Genomic DNA, 17133 nt, shown 5'->3' with positions numbered 1-17133 from the left:
GTGGCCTGGGAGTAAGTTGCTCTGGATTTACACCAGCCTCTGCAAGCAGGATTGGCTCCAAATGCCAGGACATTAACTCCCCACGCCCTCGCAGCCCCACCTCCGTGGAAAAGGGCCCAGGGCAAAGGAACATTTTCACTGTCTGTGAGCTGCTACATTGCCCATGTGGCCAGGAGCCAAAACCCCTGGGGGCTCCATTACTGACTCTGTGTCCCCTTGGGGAAGTCAAGTCACTGTTTCCCCCCTGCGAGTGAGGGCTGGGGGGGCTTCCCCACTGCCCGCCCGGGGGGAGAACATGAGTTAACATCGGGGCAGCGCTTTGCTTTCACCGTCTGGGCAGTTTACGTTTCCCTTCTCTCCCCCTTTGGGCATCAGCGCTGGACTGGCCGGTGACTTGTGGGGTTCGGTTCCCAGGGCTCGGGCACCGGCCCACGGCGGCTCTTTGGGCTCAGAGCAGAGGCTGGGAACGTTCCAGGCCCAATAGCTCTGTTCACTGAAACATGAAGCGCCGCAGGGATATTATTTTCCCTGTTAGGCTTTTGTAAATCCTGACTTAATGAAACCTGCCCGGGGCCCCTGATCCTGCTGACAGGACTCGCACCTGAAGGCTGCTGGGAGCCTGCCCTTTCTGCTCGTTTGCCTCCCACCATCTGCAGTGGGGCTAACGCGGCCTGGTGCATTCAGTTGTTTCTCTTGCAAGTTTCGGAGGCAACCGAAATAAGGATGGAAAGTTCCATGTAACTGGATAAGCTGATAAACGCCGTGTTTAACCGGTTAATGGGGGGCTGGGAGGGTAGGCTGGGCTGGAGAGACTCCCTCCACCCCAAGCCCACCACAGGCAGGCCCCGCAGTGGTCTGGTTGCTGCTCCAGGCCCCACCTGTTAACCAGAACCAGTAAACATCGCCCACTAAAGGGGATGCTAACTGGTTACATTTCACAGGCCTAGACCAAAACTCCTAGGCTACGTCTGGATATCCCGGAATAGCTATTCTGCTTCTTTGGAGCACGCCCGTTATTTCGAAATATAACAGGCTCGCTATTCCACCATCCCCGTTAAACTTGTTCCACGAGGAGCGAGGAACGTTTCGGAAGAGCCGGTTATTTCCGAATAAGTGCCGTGCAGACAGCGCCGGCTTTCGAAATAAGCTATTTCAAAATAACCTCGAAATAGCCTTGCAGCTTATTTCAACCTATGGTGCGGACGCTCCCTTCCTGTGCAAACCACTGGTTCAACCAGGCAACCTATCCCCTTCTAGCAGTCCCTCCACAACAGAGGATAAGAACCTGTTATTGCTGCTGGTTAGTGGAGTTACTCTTTTAGCTCAGGGTGCCAGCGGAGGAGGGGTCACGCCCCGGGGAGTCACGCTCGGCTGTCTGACTTGCCCGTCCCCATCTCCTCCCGCCCGCAAACGAGGCTCCCACTCCGAACGCTGACTTTACAGCCCCTGAATTCTCATTGCAGCGTCTTCCCGCGAGAGCTGAAGGAGGTTTTTGCGTCGTGGAGACAAGAGTGCAGTAACCGCGGCCGGCCGGACATCAGCGAGCGCCTCATCAGCGCCTCCTTATTCCTCCGGTTCCTCTGTCCGGCCATCATGTCCCCCTCCCTCTTCCACCTGCTCCAGGAGTACCCTGACGACCGCACCGCGCGCACGCTGACCCTCATTGCCAAGGTCACGCAGAACCTGGCCAACTTCGCCAAGTAAGTGGTGGGGGTGGAGTCGGGGGTGGTCCCGGGGGGCATAAAGGAAACGGTGGCGGATACGGTTGGAGGTGACTGCTCAGGGCTAGCCCGAGGGCCCGGAAGACGGCCATCCTAAGGGTGGGGGGAGCCGCAGCCCCGAGCTGCTGGCGTCCCGTGGGAACACTGGTACCGACTCAGAGGGGAGCGGGCTCCAGAGACGTCGTCCTGGCCCTGTCCGCGAAGCGGGGATTAATGCCAAGTGTGATCAGGAGCTGGCCCAAGACTGGCCACCGGAAAGCGCGGCCTTGCGCAGACAGCTTTGCTGGCCGTGGCTCTTCCCACCGGGCGGGCGTGTCCCCCGCTGCTAACTTGGGCCACATGCTGGACAGACAGACTGACAGAGGGACCCGCTCTTTCCTCTGTTCTCCACGCCGTCCCCCACAGGAAAGGCCAGGCCTTACTTCTTCCCACCCCGTCAGCCCTCACCTGGGAGAGACCATTTTATTCACCAAACCAGCCTGCGGCGAGGCCTTTTCTGAGCTGGAGAGTGGCCCACTCCCGACACGGGGAGAGGCTGATAGGGCAGAAACGGAAACTCCCACCCGGTACCAGCCACCCTTCTGTCCCCCGATTCCCTGGCTGGATGTGACCAACGTGCGGGAACTCTTCACCATCCCACGTGGGCCAACCCCTGACTGACCGGTGCCGGCTGAGGCTGCGGTGTCGGTAGCCCTGGGGAAATCAAACTGAGCTCAGGGTCCCCCCGTTGCGAAAACAAACTCCTCCGACCATGCAGGCCATGAGAAGAAGACAGGGACGCTGTCGATCTCTCTAAGCCCCAGAGGGCTGGGGGGAACAAACGAAGCGATTTCTGCAAATCTTTCCGCTGCCTCCAGTGGAAGCGCTGAGCTCCTTATCCAGAGCTCTGATAACAGAGCGCTGAGCTCCTGCAAATGTGACCGGGCAGCCTCGGCCTAAAGCTGCTCAGATTTGCAAACTAATTTAAGCCACGTGCCCACAGCCAGACCCAGACAGGAGATGTGCCAGTGTGTTATTCGCAGGGACAGAAAGTCTCCCTCGTTCTGACCAATCCTTAACTAAAAGGGTTTCCAAGTTTCGCTGCCTTGCCAGAAAGGTTCTTTAATTAAGCTGGCATGATTCAGCCAGCCGACTGAACGTCAAGGCGGGGTCACTGTCAGGACCTAAAAGGGTGTCATGAGGAGGGAGAGAAATTGTTCTCTTTGGCCCCTGAGGATAGGACAATGGGCTTCAATTGCAGCAGGGGAGGTTTAGGTTAGGGATGTGAGTGACTAGTCCCTCGACTAGTTACTTTCCCTCCCTTGCTGCTTCTATCAGAAGAGGCGGAGGGGTGGCTGACTCCCCGCTCGCGCCCAGTCCCTGCTGGCTCTCAACACATTTAAAAATCAGAAGTGCAGCAGGGGGGTGGGGACCCAACGCAAGCCAGGACAGCTGATTCCCAGTCTTGTAGCCCGTCCCCGCTACTGTGCTTCAGCCTTTTAAATGTATTAAGAGCCTTTCAGCTCTTAATACATTTAAAAGGCAGAGCCGCAGCGGGGTTAGCTCCTGGGGCCAGGAGCTAACGCTGCTGCAACTCCCCCATTTTTCGACTAATTGACTAGTCGATGGATTTTCCAGCGACTGGTTGATTAAACTAGATTTAGCATCTGTAGTTGAGGTTGGACATTAGGAAAAACTTCCTGCCTGTCAGGATGGTTAAACACTGGAATAAATTGCTTAGGGGGGGTCGTGGAATCTCCATCACTGGAGATATTTAAGGGCAGATTGGAAAGGCACCTGTCAGGGATGGTCTAGAACATGGGTTCTCAAACTGGGGAGCATCCCCCACAGGGGGAGCGTAAAAAAATTCCAGGGAGGCGCCAGGTGACCCAGCTCCCCCCCCTCTAGCCCCCCCGTCAGTCTCTCCCAAGAAAGAGCCTGGTCCGCTGGAACACGTGCAGCTCGGGCTGGCTGGGATAGACTTCATAATGGCCACCTTAAAAGGGCAATGCCTGCTCTGCTTTTAAAAGGGCAATTTTGTTTTTATTTTGCTCAACAAGTTTTGCTGCTCTATCAAAAAAGGGGTGTGATGCGGAAAAGTTTGGGAACCACTGGTCTAGGAGGTGCTTGGTCCTGCCATGAGGGCGGGGAACTGGGCACGATGGCCTCTCGAGGTCCCTTCCAGTCCTAGTGTGCTATGAGTCTATGACTTCCCCAGCAGCCGCCTCGGCCAGGCTTGTGACCCCTGCAGTAGAAGAGGCTCTCTCCTACTTCCAATGAGATATTTTATGTGGAACGAAGACCGGACAGCATTGGGGAGAAGGGGGGGAGAGCGCAGAGTCCAAACAAACATAAACTGGCTCCCAAAGAGAACTGGGAAGAGCCGCAGGGGCGGCCCTAGACGAGCTGCCAGCAACTGGCGCCCTAGGTGAACCATGCAATCAGCGCCCCACCTCCAAACCCCTCACTGATATTGCGCCACCATTTGGCGCCCCATTTAACTTGCCACCCTAGGCGACCGCCTAGTTCGCCTGTATGGACGGGCCGCCCCTGGGAAGAGGTCAGACAGAAACTCCGAGGCCCCCCGGTCTGGCGTTGCACAAAGGCCATTCAGAGGGTGGACTGGACCGACCGGTTAGTGCATAGGAACAGGAGAGGCGCCTAGTGTGAGCGGAGGGGAGGACTCTTGTAGACGGCCCTTGGCCAGTGTCCCCGTGCATGATCCTACCTTCAGTTATCCTTCCGGGGCCAGAACCGGCTCCTCCCCACTCTCCTAAGGATGCCGGGCCGGTGCAAGGTACATCCTGGCGCCTGCTTTCACCCCTGCCCCCGGTACCTCGGAAGGACTCCCGCACAAGGGGATCTGGCTGAAAAGAGCCGGCACTGAGCACTCCATCGTCGGAGAGCCCTGCCAGCAGCCGGCCTTGCCTGCCTTCTGCACACGTGGGCGATCCCTGCAGCTCACCCTACCGGGCAGGGACAGCCCCGCGCCTGGGATTGTTCTCCTTAGGCTCCCGAGTCCAGAGGAGCCGTGCCGCCGCATGGAGAGGCCGGTCCGGTCCAGAGGCCGTGGGCCCCGGCTGCAAGGACACCTGCGCTGGCCCCAGCGGCATCCCTGGGAGCTTTGCCCCATCTCGAGCCTTCGTCCCTGGCCCACCTACCCTCCGCTTGCGGCGAGCGCGACGCCCGCTGTCCTGCCGGACACAGCCTTGCTGGGCGAGCCATCCTGGGCAGGGACAAGGCTGCCGCTGCCCCACACAGCAGATGCTCTGGCAGGCAGGCTGCTAGAAATGACACCGTTCACATGGCTGCACGCAGGGGCTGTCACTGCGCACGACCAGGGGATTCAGGGGCTGGGTGACGACCCGTCGGGAGGAAGGGCTGCCCGACCACCGTGACTCGGCCGTGGTTCTTCCAGGAGCCGGAGCCGGCCAGGTCACACGGGAGGGACAGGCTGGGTCCCTGGTGTTTGCTAGGCAGGCAGGCAGGCGCAAGGGAAGCTTTTCCGCAGGGTTTGATGAGCGCAGAGACGGCTCAAAGCGGTGAGATCAGCGCCAGCCGCCAGCTTGCAAAGACGCCCCCGTGCGGAGGGGTGTCTGGAGGGGGGGTGGTCAGAGCCCCTGCTCGGGGTGAGCCCAGTGTGGGCCTCGCTCCCTGTCGCCAAAGCCGGAGGCAAAGGAGGTGGATAAATGGCCCAGCACTGGGTTTCAGTTGGTGCCAGGGGCTCTTTGGCACCAACACACTGGGCTTTTCCAGCCTCCCGCCAGTCTCACCTCCTGCAGAGAGGAACACGACTCCCCTCTTCGCTCGCACACCTCGCCAGGCTCAGCGCTGGGTTTGCTGGCTGGGAATCTGGCGCTCCAAAGGCCTAGAAGGGACATAGAATAAAACTCCGGCTCAGTCCCGAGCTCGGATCCTCCCTGGGCTGTTCACAGCTGGCGCACGGGGCGCCGTTACTGCCCGGGGCTCGCTGAGGTTCCTGTGCCTGTCTTGGCAGGTTTGGCAGCAAAGAGGAGTACATGTCCTTTATGAACCAGTTTCTGGAGCACGAATGGACGAACATGCAGCGCTTTCTGCTGGAGATTTCCAATCCAGAAACCATCTCGAACACAGCCGGCTTTGAAGGTTACATCGACCTGGGCCGGGAACTGTCCACGTTGCACTCTCTGCTGTGGGAGGTCATTTCTCAGCTCGAGCAGGTACCGGTGGGGAGGTGGAGGGGCCGGCTGTACGGGGCGGGGGCACACCTCGGTCAGACACATCCGGGGAGGGGCTGGGAGTCGAGTGCCCTGCACTGCACAGCAAACTGCCTGTTGTCTGCCCGACACGGTGCGACTCCTGCTGGTCCCTCTGGGAATTAGCTCGATTCGGCCCTGGAGCGCCCCCTTCTGGCTGGTGTCGCACCTGCTGTTCCCTGTTAATGGCTTCACCCCCCTGCATTAGGACCCATCTCCTGCCCAGACTGCAACGCCCTTCCCTCCAGACACTGCCCCGTGCAGGGCCCCCCCACTCTGGGGTCCTCCCCCTCAGAGATCCCCACCCCCCACCCACTGTCTGTCACCATCTAGCCCCTGCCTCAGGAGGAATCTGCAGCCTGACATGGCCACTCCTCCTTGGCAAGGGGGTGGGGACCTGCTGCAGTCGCCCACCCTGGCTGCCTCCCCGCAACCCTAGTGCCCCTCAGGCCCCTGTCACTGGGCCTCAGCCTGGGACTACTCAGGCTGGCGCTCCCCTGGCTCGCCCTGACTTCCCCCAGCTCCGCTCTGGCTGTGGTACCTCAGCTAGCCGGCAGCTGGGTCCTTCTCCCTCCAGGGCTTAAGGGAGAGTGTTCTCAGCCCGGCCAGCCATCTCTTTTATACAGCCCTCCTGGGCTCTGATTGGCTGCCACAGGGCCTCTCGTGATTGGCCCCTAGCTACAGCCCTCTCCTAGGGCTGTTTTAACCCTTTTTATGCCTAGAGCGGGGTGGTCACCCTGCTAGAGTCAGGAAGGGCTAACTGAGTAGCAGGCGCACTGCAGCCTAGCAGAGCTTAGCTCTTCTGTAACTTTGCCGACATCTGTCCAATCCTCACAGCCCCCATGGGGCAGGTAAGAAAAGGAGCCCCCTCCCCTTTGTCCAGTGGGGAAACTGAGGCAGAGCAGGAGCAGAACTTAGGTGTTGCGGGTTCCCATCCCTGTGCTCAGAGCACCAACCCTTCCTTGGGTCTCAGCAAGTGCCATGACTCCTGATGTCCGCTAGTTTCACTTAAGCCAAGCGGTTTTCATTAATGGTCTCCGTCAAGAGCAGCTGGGCCAGCCTCAGACTTGCCTGCTTTCGTCTGTGGGCGGGCGCTGCCGCTCCTTGTCTGCCCCCACTACAGCGATGTGCGTCTGGGGAACCTGATGGAGCTAAGGAGGATCCTGGGCCAGCTGGCCGGGGTTCTCTCCCCCAGGAAACAAGCCACCGGTAACCTTTCTGTCCCCGCTTCCCCCCAGGGCACCATAACGAAACTGGGCCCCCTGCCGCGGATCTTGAGGGATGTCAACACGGCGCTCACTAACCCAGCATGTGTGCAGGTCTCCGTCACAGCCGACCACACTGCATCGACGCCCAACGCGGGCAACAGCATCTCTGCCGGGCTCCAGAAAATGGTGATCGAGAATGACTTATCTGGGTAAGGGAGCGAGCATCCCCGCCGGAGGGAATCCGCCTGCCCACGGAGCAGGGAACGAGGAAACTGTCCGCGAGCGTCAGCCTGGGGGGCGCCCAGCTGGCTGCATGCAGAGCCAGGCAAAGCTAGGTGGGGCTGGGGAATATACCATGCTCCTTCCCCCTGTGAGTGTGAGGATGGGGGAAGGCCTGGTCCTAAAACGGGGTGTGTGCAAGTGTGAGAGCAAGGGCGAATGACCAGGAAAATCCATGGGAATTTTGTGCATGGCAAATGGGCAGGATCGGGCCCATCCACTTGTAAAGCTCTGGATTGGTGCTGAGTATGGTTAGAGGCAAGTCGCGGGTGTTTCCCTGACAGTCACCCATCCTTTGGAAGTCTCAGAGGGGTCGCCGTGTTAGTCTGTAACTTGAAAAACAACATGCACACCTGTGGCACCTTAGAGACTAACCAAAATATCTAGTATCACAAATTTCCGTGGACAAAACCCACTTCCTCAGGTGGGCTGGAGTGGAAATAACAGACTCCGAGATATACACAGCCGCCGAAGCAGTACCTGTCGATTGTGTTAACGAAGCTAAGTAAGCTGGATGTGTCCCATGCATGGCTTTTGATGTGGAAATGCGGATGTTAAAGGCAGAGGAAATTGGCTTTGTACTGCGTTAACCAGTTAATGTCTTTATTCACGCCCAGGGTAAGTGTCAGATGTGTAGGTGAATTCCAGTTCTGCAGTCTCGCCTTGGGAAGTTTGCTTATTGGGGTTTTCAAGCTCTTCTGCCTCATTTTAGTTTTATTAAATTCTAGCAGAAATACCCGGCATCGCTCAGGGAAAATATAGTAAAAGGTGTGATGAATGAACTACCTCAATGACATTAACATAGTATATTTTATTGGAAATACTTTTCTCTTGTATATTACTTTAAGAAATTAACATCGCTAGTACTTTTTCTGTTATCATAGGGAAAGGATCTCGTAGTTGCAGTGTATGTGACACGCTTCACAGAAAAGTCCAGCAAATACCTATGATCAGGCACTACTAAAAGCTAATTAGTGGCCCAGCTGGGGCTCTGGGGGCCCAATTGGGGCTCTAGGGGAACCGATTTCGAGATATAACCAAACCAGTGATAGAAGTTAGGACATCAGCAGTATCCGTGCAAAATGTGGTGTTTCTGGTTCTTACCATTTCGAAGATCTTTCAGGACAAACTAACTAACTAACTTTCGGAAATATTTATAAGATGTAAAACCACTGGCTGTTTTTCATGAACAATAACCCACAGACAGACCAGTCCTTGAACACACTCGTCTTGGCTTCCGCGCTGAGGGATTCCATTCCTGGTGACTCACAGCTGCAGCACTAGAATGCGCGTTGTCTTGCTGTTGGCTGACGAGGCAGTGGAACCCACACGAATGAAAATCCTAGACTCTGAGTGCTGCAAATTGCTGAACAGTCTCATTAGGAGTGAGGGAGACGGCAGGAGGAAGCCAGACTTGCTCTGTAATCAGAGCTTTCATCGCTAATGCTTCCCTGCATGGGGTCCAGCTCTTCACGTTTTGTGCAAGGGAGAATTTCTCAGAACAAAACGCTCCGGCCTAAATACTTCCTTGGAAATGCAGCCTCTTGGATCTGGTGTATTCACGTTCAAGCCCTGCAAAGCCCTAGCCTTAGCCACTGGAAATCGATAGGGCACCTACCTGGCTGTATGCCGGAGGAGGAACAGGGGAGGAGGCCGCTGCCTGGGCTTGGAACGCCGCAGTCCAATTTGTCACTAGTTGTTATGGTTGTTGCTGGTTTTTAATCTGCGTTACCCTGGCACCGAGGAGCCCGGTCATGTCCCCTTCCCCCCTGGTGCTAGGTGCTGTACAAACAGACCAAACGCTGATCCTTGTGCAAAGAGCTGACAATCTCAGTACCCAGGGGCAGAGCCACGGGTGGGTCTGAGTGGACCGGGCCCCACCCACTTATCCTCCACCCCTGCTGTGCTCCTACCCCTGCACGTGCCCTGCTCGGCCAGGCTGGTGGGACTTGCCATGCTCCGCCCACCTGGTGCTCTTGCTGGGGAGCAGGATTGGGCACGGGGGCTTGTAAGCCCCCAACCCCCTCCTCCCCAGCAGGGAGCACCAGGCCCCCGTGACCTGGTCCCCTCTCCCCCGCTGGAGCTAGGCAAGGCTCACTGCCTCACCCCCGTTCCCGAGAGCTGGGCCGATCGGGACACCCCCCACCCACATCCCACTCCCGGCTGTAGATGGGGGTGCAGATGGGGGTGCACTTTTCTTCACCCCATCCCCTAAGGCGCTGGAGGTGGCCCTGATGGCTCCTGTCATCACCCCCTTCCCCCCGTCGTTTCTGCCCACCCTACAATGGGGCCCACTTGTGCACTGCCACACAAGACAAGGGGAGCACAAGGAAGCAGTGAGACAGAATCGGTCAGCAGGGTTGTGATGCTGATGCAGGACAGTGCCTCTCACTCACCCATCTCCCCCTAGTTCTCAGCCCCTCCCGTGTGCAACACACCTGCCCCTCACCCACACCCTGCCACCCCACTCCCTTCCCTCCCCTACCTGTGTGTGTCAACGTTCATGCCCAGACACCCCCACCCTGACACAACCCACTTTGCTGCCTCTTCCTGCCAGCGAGGTCTTGACTCTGAGCGGGTCAGGAGCTTTTCAGCTAAATCGTCTTGCGTCAGAAAATGCTGTTTTGTTGAAGACGATCATTTTTGGCCAGGAAAGATCCGTGCCCACAAATTTCCTGGCTTGAACAGTGTTTAGAAATGGGTTTAAAACATGGGAAAACCATTCCCTTTGGACGTTTTTCTCCCTGCTTGCCCGTTCTTCGCAGCTTTTCATTTTGCAGAGTAAGTGAAATGTATAGTTTAAAATGAGTGTAAATCAAAAAAAAAAAGAAAAGAAAAGAAAAGAAAGGAAACCCTTCACTCCATACTGGTTATTTTTTCCATGAACGTTTTTGAAATTTTGGCTTTTTGCCGTCAATCTGGACTTGGCTAAACCTCAAAATGTTTCCCAGCACCAAATCTCTGTTTTCTGCCCAAGTCGAGCCTTAATCCCCCCCCTTTTTTTTTTGCCGGGGGAGCAGTGTTGTGACTGAGTTTTGCATGCACCCTCCCCGATGTCACGGTGGGTTGGGTTGTGTGCTTAGTTTTACGCTGCTGGGCCGTGCTGATTTTCCTGCCTGTTTCTTTTTGCTGATTGCTTTTGCCTGCTGCAGTGTAGCATTCACAGCTCTTCTTTTTTCTTCTCCTCTCCCCTTCCTTTATGCGTTTATTTCCCCGCAGTCTGATAGATTTCACACGGTTACCGTCTCCAACCCCTGAAAACAAGGACTTGTTTTTTGTCACAAGGTCTGCTGGGGCGCAGCCCTCGCCCGCCCGAAGCTCCAGCTATTCGGAGGCCAATGAGCCCGACGTGCAGATGTCCAATGGCAGCAAGAGTTTGTCCATGGTGGATTTGCAGGACAATCGGATTTTGGACAGTGGGGCAAATGCGCCGGGGGCCGTGGACTCCCTCAATGACAGCCAGACGTCCGCCGGGCAGTTACAGGGCGTATGGACCGCCGCACGCACTCAGCAGAACAACGTGACGGGCATGGCCACGGTGCGCAGGGCAGGCCAGACCCCCACCACGCCCACCGCCGAGAGCGCGCCCGGCCGGCCCCAGCTCCTGGCCCCGTTGTCGTTCCAGAACCCGGTGTATCAGATGGCGGCCGGGCTGCCGCTGTCGCCGCGGGGCCTGGGGGACTCCGGCTCTGAGTGCCACAGCTCGCTGAGTTCCCACAGCAACAGCGAGGAGCTGGCCGCCGGCAAGCACGGCTTCAGCAACCCTGCCGGGAGCGAGGACTTCCGGGGGCGGACGGGCGAGCTGGCCCGCCGGCAGCTCTCGCTGACCGAAAAAGGCGGGCAGCCCACCATGCCCCGGCAGAACAGCGCCGGCCCCCAGAGGCGGATAGACCAGCCGCCGCCTCCCCCGCCGCCGGTCACCCGGGGCCGCACGCCCCCCTCGCTGCTGAACACGGTGCAGTACCAGAGACCGTCCAGCGGCAGCATGATGTCCTCCTCCCCCGACTGGCCGGGCAGCGGGGCCCGGCTCCGGCAGCAGTCATCCTCCTCCAAGGGCGACAGCCCCGAGATGAAGCAGCGCACCATGCACAAGCAGGTCAGTGCCAGGCGGCCGGGCCCGGGGTGCGGGTGGGGAGCCGGCCCTAAAGTCCCACAGGGGAGCGGGTGCTTAGGTCCTGGCTTTTCACCCCTCCCAGGCGGCAGCGGGCTGGGGAGGCCGGGCTGGCACATGTGGGAGGAGCGGGGGGCCTGGCCCTGAGCCGCGCCCGTCCCGAGAAGGGGCCGTGGCCACTTTCCCACGTGGCGTTTGCGGCCGGCGGTGAGGGCCGGCGCTCTCCTCCATTCCGCTCCACCATCCTGTCACCACTTTGCCTGCCCATGCAAACGGCTCATCCCATGCCGCCATCAGTCCAGCGCCATCTCACGGGCTCGGGGCAGGATCTAAGGCTCCGTCCTGCTCTCAGCCCTGCTCGGCTGGCCTTTCCGGATCCCCCCTTTTGGGGAGGGGAGGGCTGGCGGAAGGGGAAAGCCGGGCCATTCCCGCCAGTCAGCAAAGCTGAAATTCTCTGCTGAGCTGGGTCCCCTCCTGTGCCCCAAGCCCTGGCTACATCCCGTTTGGCCAAATAGTTTTCCTCCAGCTGATTCTTTTTAAGGAGCGAAGCCCATAGGAAAAGCAACACAACGAGGCTTTGGTTTTCCGATGAACATTTAAAAAAAAAAAACAGCCTCCTCCCCGCCAAAAGCAGCGGCTCACTAATGCCTCTCCCCTGCACCTCAGTCCCAACACAGTGTCACGGCGCCGCTAGCTCAGCGCGCTCGAAAGCGAGAGCCCGGCCGGGGTGCGGAATCCCGCTTCTTTTTCAAGGACTCTACAGAGCCTTTTAGCAGCGCCGGCCGCGAGACGCCATTTTGTCAGTCAGACGTGGGGCGGTTCTGTGGCCAGCGGGTCGGCCGGGAAGCGTAGGCCTCAGCCCGCTGGCCGTGTCACGGCGTCAGTAGAAGGAGGACCGATGCTCATTACAAGGGGAAGGCCAAGGGGCCGGCAGAGCAGGCGTGGGTCTGTTCGGGGCCGGTTCTGCCGAGTGAAATGGAAACCTGATGTCCCTTTGCCGAGCGCTGGCCAATCTGTATTCACACAGCCTGTCCCCCGAACGCTTCTCCTGAGGGGACGGGTCCCTGCCGTGCCACTCCTGAGTCTTTATGTGGGTACTGGAGTGGGGGAGTAACCGTCCTCCTCAGTCCGCATGAAACTGCTCTGTCCCGTTCGACGGGGCTTGGGGTTAAGCGAGAGGCGACACATCCCATCCAGGGGCCTTTTCAGGCCGATTCCCAAAGCCTTCATGGCAGCTGCCTCCTTCCGCCTTTGATTTCCCATGTTGGAGCCTGTTTTGAACCCGCTTAGCTCAGGGCTTTCCCTCAGGGTCGGAGGAAGAGGCCCAGGGAGGGAGCAGGCCCCGTTCATGCAGTGCTGGCCCCCGTTTTAGCAGCACTGACAGAGCTAGAAACCCCCAGACACCTGTGGGATGGAAAGGAACAATAGGGACAGCCCCCTGCTCCCCGCATGACCATGCGCTTTCGAGAGACCTGCGTCCTTTGCTCCATGGTCGCAATCCCCGGCCCAGAGACGGCCCAAAAGGCAGGAAGCCAGAATCTAAGAGCCTGTTTGTGGCAGGGGATAATTCAACTTCAGGCTCCAAGTCCGGGATCCAGAAGGTGGGGTTTACATGGGAGGGCCGGAGGGGGAGTGGTGGTAACATCCCTGCCATTGTTTTCACCCCCACTGACCCATCAGGGAATTGCCTGACTGGAGCTGGGAGGCCTTTCCCCACAAGCTCCTAGGAAAATTCTTTCCAGCTCAGGGCGAGGGGGCTGCCCTCTTGCTGCCCCCGCCAGTGACGGGAATACAAGGACGGGGCCGGAGGGCTGAACGTCCCTGAACGTCCCTGGCATGTCCATGTTTCCAGCTTGGCTCCTCTCGGCCCGTTGGCTCTACTCCCCCCCCCCCCGACACACACACACGCACTGTTCAGCCGGAGGACACTTGGCCACCGTGTGTAGCCGGTTGCGAGGGAGGAGAACGTTGGAGAGCCAGTGGCTGGCGTGGTTGGAGAACCTCTAGGCAGTTGTGTTTGCCTTCAGGCTCACAGGGGTTGATGGGGGTCGGTCTCTTTAGCTCGCTGATAGGGGCACTTTCCTAAGCTCAGATGGCTAGAGAGCAGGCCCACTGGGGAGCCTGCAGGGCTCAGAGCCGTGGGCCTTTCCATCGCGGCCGGAGCGGCGCATGGCACGCTCCGGTCAGAGCTGAGGGTTGGCAGAGGCAGCCTGGCACGTTCCTGGCTGCCTTTAGCCCCGCCCCTTCTGCCCAAGGCCCCGCCCCTTTCAGGAGCACGCCGGGAGCTGCCTCCCTCCCCCCTTGTCAGGGGCCCAGCGTGGCTGCCGGCTCCCCCGATGGAGAGCAGTCCCCATGCAAGGGAACCCACCCATTGAAGCGGAGGAGAATCCCACCCTCTGAGCCACTGCAGCTCAACGAAACGCAGCACCACCAGGCTGGCTGCTGTCGGGTCCCCCGCGGGACTAACAGCCTGAGAGGCCTCTCACGATTGTTCAGGGGGACCCCGGGGGAGGGATCGAAAATCGCATTTCGCTTGGTCACCCTGCCACGGGCTGCAGCGAAATCTCAGCCGCTCCATCGCGGAGCAGCTCCAGCGTTAAGCTACCGGCTCTGCCCGCGGGCGGAGCAGACGCAGCGAGACCGTCACACGCTGCAATAAGCGAGGGGCGGTGTCCCCGCTCCCTCCCAGACCCCACCGGGGGCCCTCCCCCTTTCGTTTCCCTCGGAGCCGCGCTGGGACCTTGGGCTCGGTTGGAAGGAAACTCTCGCTCCCCCTCCGTGTTGGTTACCGACGTGTCTCGTGCTATGGTTGTATGTTTCATTGTAGGCCCCTTCTCCTGTGAACCCCAATGCCCTGGACCGCACGGCCGCATGGCTTTTGAATATGAACATGCACTTTTTAGAAGAGGAAAGCACTGAGCCCGAGTCCAAGCACAGGGATAAGCTCAGGAGTAAGGACGAGCTCAGCCAAGCAGAAAAGGTAAAGCCCGACTGGATGGAAACAAGGGTGGAAGTAGAGAGGGTTTCCGTTACCGCCATGGATCCCAGCTGCCTAGGGTGCGGCGGGGTCGCCAGGTGACTCAGCAGCCCTGAGAGAAACCCGCCCGGGGCTGTGCCTCTTCTCAGGACCAGAGGCACGGAGGGGACAGAGACGACAGTGAAGCCAGTGCGCCAGGTGGCAGGGGTGCCCCCACCCTGCTCCTCCCAGCCCTGTGCCCCCCGGCGCAGAGACCGGGAAGGAAATGAGCGAGGCAGGCAGCAGCAGGCACGCCCACGCCCCGCCCACCCCGGCTTGCTCAGGGGATGCAGGGCAAGAGGAGCCTTCAGCACTCAGACTTGCAGAAGCACGTTGCAAGGCGAGGGGCCAGAGTCTGATCCTAGAGACCCCCGCGTAAGGCTGGTATGAGTCCACCGGCTGTAATCAGGCTGATGCTGCGGTAAACGAGGCCCCAGCCCCAGAGCTGACCCGAAGGCTGTGGGAGTCGGGGGCTGATTCCCAGCGGGAGCAGACGTACGTGCTAGCGCACTAGAAAGAGTAGAGCCGCCGGACAGGGGCAGCAGCGAGCGGCAGCAGGGGGAGCAGCCCTGAGTACACACCTGCCTAGCGCCCGTGGGTATGTGTTCGGAGCCACCTGCCACTCGCTGCTGCCTCTGCTCTTAGGAGTAGAAATCACCATTAAAATAGTTAACAGGTCAAACAGATAAAACCGTAACCTGGCCACTCCGGCACGGTCGGGGTCCTGCCTGGCTGCCCGGCTCGCTCTGGGGCTGGGATCTAGCTGGCATGCCTCGGCACGGTTGGGATCCCACCTTGCTGCCCAGAGTATTCCGGCACCGCTGGAGCTGGGATCTTTCTGGCCAGCCCCAGCAAAGTTAGAATCTCCCCGGCCAGCCTGAGCCTGCCAGGCTGCTCCGGCGTGGACAGAGCCGGCATGGCCAGGGCTGCGGTCCTGAGTGACCACCTGGGCTGCTCCAGCATAGCCAGGGCTGGGGGCTCAACACAGGCGCGGCCCTGCCTGCTACCTCCACTCGGCCGGCCGGACTAAGCCAGCGCTGCTCAGTCAGGCGCCACTGGACTGGTTACCCATAATCGTTCCGGTACGGTTCATGCTAACCGGGTAACCTCTGACATCCCTGTCTGCTCCCACCTACACTCCTATTGGTAGCACGCGAGCTCCAGCTCCCCGAGGAGATACAGCCCCTAGCGGCTGCGATAAATCAGAGCACAACACACCCGGGAGGGGCTGTGCCCCAGAGTTCACAAAATATCTTCCCCAAATAGTAAATTCACCGCCAAATCCCTTGGTTCCGGGCACTGCGGCTATTTGAGAATCTGGGTGAGAGGCCAGAAATACATTAAAAAAACCAAGTCCAAAGTGTCAAAATGTTTTGCCTTGACGTTTTCCAAGCAAACTCTCTGGATGTTTCATTTCAAAATGGTTGTCAGCAGCCTTGGTGGAGGCATGTTGGTCCCAGGATATTAGAGAGACGAGGCAGGTGAAGGAATCGCGCTTATCAACCAACTTCTGCTGCCGAGAGAGACCAGCCTGGCGCTCTGCAGAGCAGGGTGAGGAGGAGCTCAGTGTAAACGTGAAAGTTATGCCCCCCCCCCCCCCCGCCAGCAGAGGGGCCGATAAAAGATATTCCCTCCCCCATCCTGTCTCGCAATTCACAATAACGGTCTCCCAGTGAAACAGCGAGTTGATTCGACGTTCGAAACTTTTCACGCGACTCCCAACCCAAATGTGGGGGGTTGTTTCGGCAAGAAAAATCCCCCCAAAGCATTCGGTGTGCGGTGGGTTTGGTTTCCCAGTCAGCCACCAAGTCCGTTCTTGGCTCCGTTCGGCCCTCGCTGTGGGAACAGTGAGCCTTTGCCGGTTCTCCCAGCTCCTAGCCCAGCTGGAGGTGGAGAGGGGCAGGGAGGAGACCAGCGCACCTAGATGGAGGTGAATGAGTGGAGCTAGAAATCAAGATGGCACAGTCCAAGTTTGGGGAAGATTCCGTAACTCGTATCGGATCCCTACGGGCAGGTTCCAGCAGTCGCTAGGGAAGAGCCAAGAGCTTATGGGTTCCAGCACTTTTGTCTGGGGTGATTTAGCCTTTTGATGACACCAGGCAGAGTGTGGACACCACATGCCCTGGGGAAGAAGGGGGATCGTTTTAACTCACAAGAAGCTCCCCCAGCAGCCCAACATGGGAGGCACGTTGACAGCGGCGCTCACAAATGCTAATTCTGCTTCCCTTTTGGGCGTGCCCCCTCGCCAGCCCCATTAGCCTTTCCCGATCCCCTGAACCGGTGAGCCATGCACTGTGCGGAGGGGCAGGGACGGTTCTACGTGTGGAACGCTGACCTTCTCTTTCGAATGTCTCTGGGGCTGCCTCGCTCTCTGGGCTGGCTGCTAAACTTGAGCCAAATGCCAAAGCCTTGGCCGGGCAGGGACTGAGAAGCACAAGGAGAAATCTCACAGCTTTCAAAGAAAAGGAAAAAAATCCCGGGGTTGCTTTTCAGCGATGATCCCATTTTGTTAGTGGCTTTCCCCCCCCCCCCCTCCATTTTGGCATCTTGAAAAGAAATGTGCTGAGGGGGCCGATCCGAATGC

At 58.8% G+C, this 17133-nt stretch overlaps 1 protein-coding gene across 19 annotated transcripts in view; it reads left to right on the top strand.

Annotated features, from left to right (window-relative positions):
• DAB2IP (DAB2 interacting protein) overlaps positions 1-17133 on the top strand; it is a 372254-nt gene that overhangs the window by 340164 nt on the left and 14957 nt on the right. For 17 of the 19 annotated variants that reach the window (XR_012897179.2, XR_012897178.2, XM_075905444.2 and 14 more), the window contains 5 exons: positions 1464-1700; positions 5698-5899; positions 7174-7352; positions 10642-11518; positions 14361-14513. Coding sequence is in view for 17 of the 19 variants with exons in the window: in XM_075905444.2 (XP_075761559.2) it covers positions 1464-1700; positions 5698-5899; positions 7174-7352; positions 10642-11518; positions 14361-14513 (1648 nt within the window). In the remaining 2 variants the exon portion in view is untranslated. The remainder of the gene's footprint in view (positions 1-1463; positions 1701-5697; positions 5900-7173; positions 7353-10641; positions 11519-14360; positions 14514-17133) is intronic. The other 2 variants (XM_075905445.2, XM_075905447.2) reach the window with 2 other exon arrangements.

This window comes from Pelodiscus sinensis, chromosome 23 (assembly GCF_052426305.1).
Source record: "Pelodiscus sinensis isolate ZL-2025 chromosome 23, ASM5242630v1, whole genome shotgun sequence".
Taxonomy (NCBI): Eukaryota; Metazoa; Chordata; order Testudines; family Trionychidae; genus Pelodiscus; species Pelodiscus sinensis.
The sequence above is the reverse complement of the archived record's forward strand: the minus strand, read 5'-3'. Positions and strand labels throughout refer to the sequence as shown.